Source organism: Rhinoderma darwinii, chromosome 1 (assembly GCF_050947455.1).
Source record: "Rhinoderma darwinii isolate aRhiDar2 chromosome 1, aRhiDar2.hap1, whole genome shotgun sequence".
In the NCBI taxonomy this organism is placed as follows: Eukaryota; Metazoa; Chordata; class Amphibia; order Anura; family Rhinodermatidae; genus Rhinoderma; species Rhinoderma darwinii.
Window position 1 is genome coordinate 166,544,432 of NC_134687.1, and position 12,666 is coordinate 166,557,097.

At 44.4% G+C, this 12,666-nt stretch overlaps 1 protein-coding gene across 12 annotated transcripts in view; it reads right to left on the reverse strand.

The window, feature by feature from the left end:
* Window positions 1-11,937, reverse strand: part of CAMK2D (calcium/calmodulin dependent protein kinase II delta) — a 265,790-nt gene extending 253,853 nt beyond the window's left edge. For all 12 annotated transcript variants that reach the window (XM_075860580.1, XM_075860576.1, XM_075860572.1 and 9 more), the window contains exon 1: window positions 11,333-11,937. In XM_075860580.1, the coding sequence (XP_075716695.1) occupies window positions 11,333-11,397 (65 nt within the window). In that variant the 5' untranslated portion in view covers window positions 11,398-11,937. The remainder of the gene's footprint in view (window positions 1-11,332) is intronic.
* Between the last annotated feature and the right edge of the window lie 729 nt (window positions 11,938-12,666).

Genomic DNA, 12,666 nt, shown 5'->3' on the forward strand with positions numbered 1-12,666 from the left:
CGGGAACCAGATCGGTGCCAGGAATGGACATGCTGGGAAACAGACCTCAGAGCAGGATGCAAGTGGCAAATTGTAACTGAACACGTCCGTCTTTTACCTGCTCCTCATTCCCGATGCAGTCCCCGTTTATAACGTACTTCCGACCGCACGGTCATCTGACGCCACTTCCGCCAGATGTTGGCCAGCAGGCTGAATCCCACGTGGGTAGGGATAGCGGCAGTAGTGCTTCACTCCGTCCGGCGTTAGTCTCACGGGACCGCAGGCAGACGGGTGGATCTTCGACAAGGGGTTAGGGAAAACCGCCGGGTACGCTCCCCCCCCCCCAGTGGAATCTCGGTCGGAAGGAGAAGACCCCCCGATCCAGACCCCCAGGTCAAGGTAGATTTTGTTTAAAAAAAAAAAAACCCTCAAAAGGAGAAGAGGATCCTCTCTTCGTCTGGACTCCTGTAGGGACAGGAAATACACTGGTGGTAGGCCGAGGGTGGGGCCCTTTTAACCTCTGTTTCCTGTCCCTACAGAGGTCATCCTACTAGTGTGCAGTCATGGGGGACGATATGGAAATAAACTTTACCCCAGTCCTCTGCAGTCCTATCCCTGTACTTCCTACAGAATATCAATCTGTACTTGATGTTTTTCTTGGAGAGAAGTGGCTTCTTTGCTGCCCTTCTTGACACCAGGCCAGCCTCCAAAAGCCTTCGCCTCATTGTGTGTGCAGATGCACAGACACCTGCCTGCTGCCATTCCTGAGCAAGCTCTGCACTGGTCCGATCGCATAGCTGAATACTTTTTAGGAGAGGGTCCTGGCACTTGCTGATCTTTTTTGGCACCCTGATGCCTTCTTCACAGCAATTGAACCTCCCTGCTTGAAGTTCTTGATGATCCGATAAAGGTTTGATTTAGGGGCACTTACAAGCAGCAATGTCCTTGCCTGTAGAGCCCTTTTGATGCAAAGCAATGATGACTGCACGTGTTTCCTTAAAGGAACAGTGTCATCACAAATTATTTTTTTATATGTTAAAGATGTTAGTGCTTTATTAAAAACGTTTATATTCATTTGTGTGTTTGTGTTTTACTTTTTCTGATTTTTACACTTTTTCTTCCCTATGGGGGCTGCCATTTTTTTTCCATTTCTGTCTGTGTCGATTAACGACACATACAGACATGGAATACGGCAGCCACAGTCCCATAGGGACTGCGAACGGCTCCCGTCCCATTGACTTCCGTGTACGGCGTCTGTGTGGGAACTGCGCATGCGCCGCTCCCACACAGTCCAATTCGAAATTGGCGCCGTCCGGCGCCATTTTCCTGTGGACCGGAAGTCGCGGCCGGACAGTAATATTACTACTTCCGGTCGCGGCTTCCGGATTTGTGCACTTGGACCAGCGGCAGCAAACGGAGCGGACGGGCCGGAGGGAGCCGCGGCGGCAGGAGCAGGTAAGAGATTTCAATGTATGTTCGTGTTTGTGTGTGTTTACTACTGTATGTAAACCTACTACACTGTGTGTTAGCTCAAAAAATGGCGACACACAGTGTAGGAGGTTACACCGTTCAAACCCCTCGTTTATCCCGGCACTAGCCAGGATAAAGGAGGGGGGGATGCTGAGAGCTCACTAGAGCGAGGGCTTTTAACCCTATGTTGCACTGCTGCAATTTTGGGAATAGCTCCATCTAGTGACCAAAAATGGGTAGTATTATAAATTTAGAATTAATTTATAATATTTCCTGACTCGTGAAAAAAATAAAAAAAATTTGAACAATGTTTAATCACCCACACACTAAATGTTTAATTTTTTAAAAAAAAACATGTTTTTCTGGCAACACATTCCCTTTAAAAACCTAAGTGTAAAAAATAAAATTAATTTTGTGGGGCCAAATTCTGAGAGCCATAACTTTTTTATTTTTCCGTCGATTAAGTGGTATGGGGGCTTCTTTTTTGCGGGATAAGCTGCAGTTTTTAAGTATACCATTTTGGGGTACATGCGACACTTTCATCACTTTTTACTTCATTTTTTGTGGGAGATGAGGTGACCAAAAAAAAAAAAAAAAAAAAAAAAAAAAGATTCTGCCGTTTATAATTTATTTTAATTTTTTTACAGCATTCACCGTGCGGGTTAAATAATTATATATTGTAATAGTTCAGACTATTCTGGATGCCGCGATACCGATTAGGTTTATTTTTTTTACTATGCTCTAGGGGGGGGGGTTTATGAACTATAAAATATTAAATATATTTTTTCACATTTAACCCATTAGTGACCGCCCCATAGTGTTTTTACGTCGGTCACTAACGGGCTTTATTCCGATGCATATGCCTTTTTACGTCGCTGCATCGGAATAAGAAAACAGCAGGGAGCCGTTAAATCTCCCTGTTCTCAGCTGCCAGAGGCAGCTGAGGGCTGGGAGCGTCCCTGCTCTAATGGGCGAGATCGATATTAGTATCGATCTCACACGTTTAACCCCTCAGATGCGGTGCTCAATAGCGTGCAGCGCATCTGAGTGGTTTTGGAGAGAGGGAGGGAGCTCCCTCTCATCCCACTGACACCCGGCGATAAAATCTGTGTCTGTGTGTGTCTGATGGCAGCCGGGGGCCTAATAAAGGCCCACAGGTCTGCCTGTAGTAAATGCCTGCTAGATCATGCCTCTGGCATGATCTAGCAGATGCCTGTCCGTTTTACACGGACAGGCAGTAATACACTGCAATACAGAAGTATTGCAGTGTACTATAAATGCGATCGGATAATCGCATAGTGAAGTCCCCTAGTGGGACTAGTAAATAAAACTGAAAAACCCACTTTTCCCCCTTACAAACGGCTTTATTATTAACAAACAAAATAAAGTTAAAAAAAAGTTACACATATTTGGTATCGCCGCGTCCATAACAACCCCAACTATAAACTTATGGTGAACGTCGTAAAAAATAAAATAAAATAAAAAAACATGTAAAAATTGCGGTTTTCTTTGAATCCAGCCTTAAAAAAAAATGTGGTAAAAACGGATCAGAAAGTCGCATCTACTCAAAAATGGTACCGATAAAAACTACAAGTCATGCCGCAAAAAAAAAAGCCCTCCTACAATTGCATCGGCGAAAAAATAAAAACTTTACGGCTCTTCAAATATGGAGACACAAAAACAAATAATTTTTTTTTTTTTTCAAAAGTGTTTTCACTGTGTAAAACATACAAAAACTATACAAATTTGGTATCGTTGCAATCGCAACAACCCACTGAATAAAGTTAGTGTTATTTATACCACACGGTAAATGGCGTAAATTTAGGACGCAAAAAGTGTGACGAAATTGCTGTTTTTTTTCTATTTCCCCCCCCCCAAAAAAGTTAATAAAAGTTAATCAATAAATTCTATGTATCCCAAAATTACAACTTGTCCCGCAAAAAACAAGACCTTATACAGCTATGTCAACGCAAAAATAAAAAGGTTATAGCTCTTTGAATGAGACTATGGAAAAACGTAAAAAATGGGCTGGTCATTAAGGGGGTTAAAAAAAAAAAAAAAAAAACAACTACTAATGTATTGCAGTAGATCGTGATTCTGACAGGCTTCTATTAAGCACTTAATAGGAGCACAAAGATGGCAGACCTGGTGGCCTTCATTAGGAACCCCAGGCAGACATAGCAGCCATCGCCCACCCCCACCCACCATTGCATCTTTCTAACGATTTAAATGCCGCAGTTGGTATTGACCACGGCATTTAATTAGTTAAACTAGCGGGATCGTGCTCGAGCGCGATCCTGCTCGTTACTCTGAAGTGTCGGCTGTAACATACAGCAGACACAGGCATCGTATAGAGCGGGTTCACTCCGTGAGCACGTTTCATACTTCCCCTCCACGACTTTGGCGAATGGATACGTCAAATGTCGGGAAGGGGTTAAGCACAATGTTGTGCTGCCTTGCTTCTAGGGATTGTTCAAGTACTTTATGTGATGTACTAGGTTTCTAAATTAAAAACATTAATTGGCGCGGACTTTCGGACGGAATTCCGTGCAGAGTTTTCCACAGCAAATCCGACCTGTATGCAGGGGTACGCAAGTGTATTCCCCACTCAAGACATGCATGCCATATATTTATAGGACGTGCCATTAGTGTCTGATCGGTGGTGGTGATTGCTGACACCTACATTATGCTTAGAATGATGGGGCTACAGCCCTTTAAGCTTTTCCTTGACAGTATGGTTTTGTAAAAACCGTAGTGTAAGGGTCCTTTTACACTGGCAGATAAATTGTGCCAATAGACGATTGCCTCTTTTTTACATTTATTTTTTTTGCAGTTATAATTTCTTCGCAAGAATGATCGTTGGATCACTTTGTGACAAACAGAAAAACAATAAACAAGACATTAAATCTTACATTTGCACCTAAAATTTAAATCCAAGGCACAAAAATATAAAATAATTGATCAAGGTGTGCAGTCTGTATATACCACAAACATCTACATCAACAAGAGCTTGTGCTCTTAACGCTAAAAAACAGAGGCCATGCAATATTTGTCATTCATTCACAAATGTGAGAATATATAGTGCACACTCCAAAAAGCTAAACAGCCGGCCATGTATTAAGAAAAAATAAAACATACAACTTAAAGGGGTTGTCCAGTACCTTAACACCTGTGGCCTATCCCCAGGATAGGCCAGGATCCGAATCCCAGGACACCCACCAATCAGTTGTTTTGAAGGGGGTGCAGTGCTCATACGAACGCTGCATCCCCTTCATTTCTTCTTGCTCACTGAATCGTCGAGACAGATGTAGCGGCGACTCAGTGTGCAGCCTGTTCTCCCATTCACTTCAAGACGGCTGCAATACCTGTGAATCTCTGCTCGTACGTGCGCTGCTGCCCTTTCAAAAGAGCTGATCAACGGGGGTCCCGGGAGTCGGACCCCGACCCATCAGCTATTGATGGCCTATTCTGGAGCATAGTCCATCAATTTTTAGGGACTGGACAACCCCTTTAATCAAACTTTTGAGGTGTCATAGATACATATCAGAAGTTTGAATTTTGGGGGGTCTGGGTGCAGAGTCCCCCAAAGTTGCTGAAACGAGGGTGCGGAAGTGCTCAGCTGAGCGCCGTGCATCCTTGGCTGTGATCCGCGCTCGTCAGCCTGAAGACAGATTACATAGATGTTCTATGTGAGCCATCTTCAGACAATCAGGGAGTACCAATCACAGCCAAAGATGCAGGGTGCTCAGCTGAGCAGTTCTGCACCCTCGTTTCAGCGACGTAAGGTTCTCAGCACCCAGACCCCAACGATCCAAAACGCCAGTTGAACGAGCGCCGATTGACAGTACAGCACGTTTACACGGGAAGATGTGCTTTCAACAAGTGACCATTTTTCTGGCCACATAAAAGATGCGCTCAGCCGATGAACGAGCGTTTGCTCGTTCATTGGGCTGATCGCTGCATTGTTTACACAGGGCAATGATAGGGAATTGCCATTTTTACAAATGCTCTTTTGCCCAATCATTAGCCTCTGTAAAAGGGCCTTAAGAATGGACATCCCCTTTAAAAATAGAAACTATAAAAAGCGTCAACTTCAAAATTTTATGTACGCATGAATGTAGCAGAAATCTGTAACTTGTATCCCATCATAAAGTAATTTCTATAAAAGCTTCACATTCCACCATACAGGCTTCTAGAACAATATCTGGCTGCCACTGCCAATTTTCTAGTCATCACGAGGACATGATTTTGCCAAGCCCTGGGGTAGATCAAACTCTCCCGTATTACTAGAGACCCCAAAGACCCAGCTGCCACCAAGAAGGACAGGATTACTAGAAGCATGTGAGAGTTATACATTTAGATTTATTTTCATTTCCTAAAGTTTGTAGTTTCCTCAAACCAATGGGCGACATTAGCACAAGAACTGTGAATCAGGATGTCCATGAAATGGGTTTCCATGGTCAAGCAGCTGCAGACAAGCCTAAAATCCCAATGCTCAATGCTAAGTGTCAACTGAAGTGGTGTAAAGCATGTACTATTATCACGTCTTAATTGGAGTATTTGCCACAATAAAATACGTTATACTATGTCCAGTTGATAGCATGAGCACAGGAGTTGTGCTCATGCTATCAACGGGTGCCGGCTGTAATATACAGAAAACTTTCGGCCCCAATAGCGACCACGGCATCAAAGGTTCTCACTCTGTAACCCAATTAAATAAAGCTTAATGCAAAAAAAAAAAAAAAAAGTGTTGGGAATAAATAAGACCATGTTTTCCCGTAAAAATCATAACAACCTATATAATAAAGTTAACGTTATTTATACCACATGATAAACTAAAAGTATTTGCCCTCATAGGTGGCAGATAAATTCTATGACAAAACCCAATTTGCCTATTAGGCAACTAACCCTATTTTCCACAATACTAACAAAATGTATTGAATTGTTCTATTCACATAATTCCGAATAATGAAAATAGCCTTTATTAAAAGGCACGTAGCCTATTATCTAAAAACATCGGTGCCAGAGGTCTGCAAAACGATGGCTTTTGGGTAGTTTCCCCCACACTCGCCACTTTTTTTTTAAGTGGGCGGAGCTTAGCTAAAGTGGCAGTCGTCACCCCTAGGCCAACGCATTTACTATGATTTACACCAGAAACTGGTGTAAATTATAGCGGAAATCTAAGCCAGCTCCTGGCTGACATATTTCATTCAGTTTTGCACAAACAGTTGAAAATTTAACAAATTTATTAAGAGGCGTGCTTCTTAAAAGAATATGTTGCATCTTATTTTAGCTAGTCTTTTATTAACATTGGCGCAGTCTTAGGCCTCATTCACACGACAGGGTTTCCCGGCCGGGTGCCGGCCGTTCATAAATTGGCCGGCACCCGGCTTCATTAGGAATAATAGACCCCTAATGGGGCTATTCACACGACCGATCTTTTGACGGCCGGGAAAACCGGCCGTCAAAAAATAGGACATGCTCTATTTTCGGCCGGGTACCCGGCCGCCCGGCTCCCGTAGAAGTCTATGGGGCCGGGTAATACACGGCCATCACCGGAATGTGTCCCGAGTGATGGCTGGGTTTTCCGTCGCTTGCGCTCTATCTCCTCCTCCTCACAGCGCAGAGTGCATGTGAGGAGGAAGGAGTTGATGCCATTCGGACGAATGGCTGTACGCTGAACACTGTGTGGCAGGGCCGGGGTGTACAGCAGGTGGAAGGGAGCACTGCGCTGGCTCCCTTCCCCTGCTGGTTTTAAAAGCGCCCTGGCCCGGCGACACCTTCCATGGCGCCGCTAGCAGCTGCTGCTACTACTGTAGCTACGCCACTATAGCAGAGCGGGGAGGTATCTCCCTGCTCTGCTATGTGCTAGCCCCACTTTAGCTCCTCGAAGGAGCGGAATCCCCGTGTTTTCGGGGATTCCGCTCCTGGACAGAGCGCTTTATGTCTCTGTCTATATCTGGGCAGTGACATCAGGGGAAACTCCTGAAGCGGAATCCCCAAACACATGGGGATTCCCCTTCAGGAGTTGCCGCTGATATCACTGTCCAGATCTGCCCGGCCCGGAACGGATGCAAAACTTTATGCAAACCGGCCGGGCAAAATGGCCGATATTACCGGCCGACACTCGGGCTCGGGCGGGACCCTGTCGTGTGAATCCCGCCTTAATACATCTCTCCTGTTGTTTAATAGTTTCTTGTGGAGGAGGTGGTCTGCACAGAGCCTTGACCTCGACCCCTTCGAACACCTTACGGGTGAATTGGAATGCAGATTGCTAGTCGCATAAGGGGGCTCAACTCCATATGCTCATGGTTTTGGAATAGGCTGTTCAACAATGGTCAGCTGTCCACATACTTTTGGCCATATAGTATATCTGAAGCATCAATCATTTCAATGGCAGGTTACTGAGCATGCCCAACAAGGCATTTCAGAGTAGCGCAGAGTCCTAACTACTAAGAGCAGCATTGATGGTTCTGGGCACATTGCAGGTCGAGAGATAAATACAAGTTGCTTGTCCACACACAACGGAATTGCTGCAGAAATCTTCTGAAGCAATTCCGTTGCAAGTCAAAGGCTTTCCGCTGCGGCAAATATGCACCATTCCCTGCGGTTTTTGTGGCAGAAAATAGTGCGTATCTTGCTGCGTTTTTGCCCAACATTAGGAGATGGAGACATCTATGAAAAATGCAGCAATTCTGCACTTTCCGTAGCAGCAGTTGACATTCTGCGGTCCAAAAAAAAAAAGCACGCACCGCAGGTCAATTTTGGCTTGGAAATTTTACGCAGCATGTGGATGAGATTTGTTAAATCTCATCCACTATGCTGCTACCGTATTCAGCTGTGTTTTTTACGACCGAAATTCGGGCCGGAAAAAAACGCAGCAATTTCAGAGCACGTGGACGAGCCCTTAATAGTATTAGGTTGTAACGATTCTCCCGAGAACACAAATCAAGCATGAATATAATACACTCCCACAGGCCATCATAGCGGGAAACTTCCTTAAAATGACTGCACATTAAATTACACACAAGGTAGATGGAATATTATCCACCGCTGGTGAGAAATCTTTCCACACTGACCTACATTCCATGTGAATGAATCAGCACAGGATTTGTTTTACTTCCAGAGATGTAGTGAAGGCTGAGTGAAGCAGAGGCTGCATCGCTGCTACTTATTCACATGATCTACTGGCAGAATAGACTGCGGAAGAACCCGCTCTGTGCCAAGGACATCTCCTGGTGCTCCTGACTGCCTGTATAGCAGAGATCTTGGGGCGAGGGATTCCCTGTGCAGGAGACATTGCTGTGTGCTTCCATCTGCTAGTCATATCACACACACACTGTCAGTACTGATAACACTACACATAGCCGGAGCCCTGTCCTGCTCTCATATAAGCCAGATAACAGACAGAGGTTGCCACTTTGTCTATACACTGTTACTGGCCATGTATATGCAAAGAAAAAGCTAGATAATCTCTTATAAAAGAGAGTCTAAGTCATATATGCAGAGAATTGGTCATAAAGACACGCTAGATGCATAGTCTTCTGTATAAGGGCTCATGCACACGATTGTTGTCCTGTCCATTATTTTTTTTTGCACATAGAATACTGAACCAGTCATGTCAGTAGGGCCACGTACACATCAGTTTTTTTGCGTCTCAGTATGTCCATTCTGAAAATGATAGAACATGTCCTATTTTTGTCCTTATTTGCGGTCCATCTCAGCCATTCTAGAGGATGTGTCCGCAAAAAATACATAAGACAGCACATGGAAGCCACTAAGTTCCATGTTTTGCGGTCAACAAAACGGCAGCGGTCGTGTACATGAGCCCTTACAGACTGATCACCCAGATAAGGAAACGTCGGCAGAGAACGAGCTAAGGACTGAAATAGATGTACTATTGGGGGGCACCTAAGGATCTACCTATATTGGAAAAAAAATGAATATATTGTAGCCGGCATAAGTCAGGATTCAAACATGGCGCTGTTGTGGTTTTTTTTTATGTCATTTTTTTCAAGAATGTTTTTAAAAATGCATCACAAGTCGTAGCAAAATGCCACGTGTAAACGCATTAACCTATTAAGGTCCAGGAGAATATTTTTGTTTCTGCACACATTGTCAGATATAACCTTTTTATCTTTACATCCACTATGGGCCTTGTTTTTGTAGGACAAGTTGTAGATTTTTTTAGGTATCATTTTGGGGTACACAAAAATTATTGCCCAGAGTAGCACACAATTCTAAATATTTTTGTAATTCCAGGGGGCAGTAAGGGCTCATGCACACAACTGTTCAAGTGTTACACAGCACCCATAGAAATCTATAGGCCGACACCGTACCTCCGATTTCATACATGGGGCATGTTTCATTGCATGCTCTATTACGTAGGTACTTTTCCGAACAGCATTGCTGCTAGAGGAGAATACACTGCCATAGAGGCGCAAAACATGTCAGTATATGAGGCGACCAAGAGTCTATACAGAACAGTAATGACGGACCGCCGTACAAGCTCCGTGCACAGAGTTTTGCTGTGTGCATGAGGACTAAGGCTCTGTTTACACTTACATTAGGTTTTTTCCATGAGGTTACTTTTTGACGGACAGAATAGCAGAACATGCTGCTTATTTCTATCTAACAAAAAAAATGGAGGCCTGAAGGACCAATTACAAGATCATCCCAGATCCGTCAAATGGATAATAATAGACCGGTCATATCCATCATGAATCCTGTAAGAACTGAAGCTTTGAATTACTATATAGAGCCGGAGGCCAGTATAACGGTGACTGCAGCTCCTGGATATAATACAGGTTGTGACTGAGCAGGACGACTAGTGAAGATTTCTTAAATGTATATTGAGTGAAAACTCTGCATGATTGAGCCTACATGGCGGCTGCACACGGAGACACGTCATGCAGCTATGGACGCCTGGTTGTTTTTACCACCGATCCAAATACTCACAGCCCCAAATAAGGGGCGTGGCTAAGCAGTTACAACATCGCACATACGTTTCACCATTTTTAGGCTATTCTCCACTTTTATCATCAGGTGGAGAACAATAGTTTCATAAATACATGGCAGATTCAGGAGACAAATGTGTCCTCATACATACAACACTCCGGATACATGACACATGCATGTATGTAAATGAGATACCATATTTTATATACACAGGCATGTGTAGGGGAGAGAAATGCACGTATACAGTACATGTGTGTGAGAGATTGTATGTATGCAGAGGCGGCACACTCTATATATACAGATATAATGTACAGTATGCATGTATGTGTAGGAGATATACAATGCTTCTATAGATAAGATACAGTATATGCACAGGTATGTATAAATTAGACACAGTATATGTACAGGTATGTATAGAGAATATGTACAGATATGTATAGTACATATAAAGGCATGTATAAATGCATGAGGCAGTGTACGTACAGAAGAGATACAGTACACGTATATGTAAAGATACAGCATATGTACAGATGAGACAGTATATGTACAAGTTTGTATAGAGATACAGGTATGCATGGATGAGATACAGTACATGTACAGGTATGTATATAGACACAATATAGATACAACAGTCTATATACACAGGTATGTACAGATGAGATACAGTACATGCACAGGTATGCATATAGACACAATATAGGTACAACAGTCTATACACAGGTATGTACAGATGAGATACAGTACATGCCCAGTTATGTATAGACAATATAGATACAACAGTGTATACACACACACACACACACAGGTATGTACAGATGATACAGTAATTGTATGTATAGACACACCGGTATGTACAGATGAGATACAGTATATGAGCAGGTATAAACACATGAGAGACGAGAGTTACAGTATGTACAGCACTTACTTCCCGAGCTCCTCGAAGAGCTGGTACTCGTCCGTAAACCTGGTGCAGGTGGTAGTAGAAGCCATGCCGCCGCCGCCTCCCCCTGGTTTCTTCCTCGGGTGGTGCAGGGTCGGGGTGCTGGGGGACGCGCAGCAGCGCACAAATACACAGGAGAAGCGACAGCGGCGGAAGGTACGAGGGCGCAGGAGAGCTCCTAACCTGAGCCTGCCGCTGATCCGGGGGTGGTCGTCCTCCTTCTCCCCCTCACCTCCTCCACCTCTCCACCTCAGGGTACGCAGCACGGTCACCGACCTCTGCTCCTCACCACTAGTACAACGCAGCCGGAGCTAGTGTCGTCTCTCCTCTGTCACTTGTGTGTGGGAGACACATAAATAACGGCGGGACCTCCAGTCACCACACACAGCTGCCGGGGCAAGAAGCCAGGGCGACCACCTTCTACCAGAGCAAGCCACCTTTCTGACTCATAGGAGACGGGATAATCCCACGGCAACTACCTGTTCCTCCCGCCTCGCTGCTACTAACGAGAGCCCAGGAAGAGCGGCTCAGGGTTATGTTATGTTATGTAGGTTAGATGTGCTCAGCGAGTGTTATCAGCCTCCCAACCCCTCTCCGTGTGTAGGCGGCAGCGCCCTCTAGCGGCGCAACACGTGCCGGCACAGTGGGGATAGAGAATACCAATCACCCTCCTGTTTATCCCTCTGCACAGTGACACCCGTGTCGTGTATGTGACTGATCACAGGAGGCGACACAGCTTCTCACTACTTTCACTACTCTTCAGATCGCACGGTGCTGAGTATTTATCCTATAGTCATGCACATACTCATCTGAGTGTTACTGACAGGGATTATGGACAAACAGCAGTTTATGTCCACATATATGGCATCGCCATACCCCCGGAGAACCCGCTTAACAGTTTATGAGGTATTTGTCTTCAGTCGCACGAACTGGGCACAACATATTGTGCACTAAAATGGCATATCAGCGGAAAATTGCAATTTTCACTTTGCATTCATTTCTAATGAAAAAAACACGTGGAGTCAAAATGCCTTAAGGGGTGTAGTTTCCAAAATAGGGGTCACTACTTGGGGGTTTGTTTTACTATTTGACCTCGGAGCCCTGCAATTGTGGGGTAATGCTGTGAAAATCACTAAAATAGGCATCAAATACGCATGTTGCTCTTCACTTCTGAGCTCTGTCATATGTCCAGGCAAATGATAAATGCCTTGAGGGGTGTAGTTTCCAAAATGGGGTCACTTTTTTGGGGCTTCCACTGTACTCTGGTACCTTAGGGGTTTTGCAAATGCGACATGGTGCCCAAAAACCAATCCAGCAAA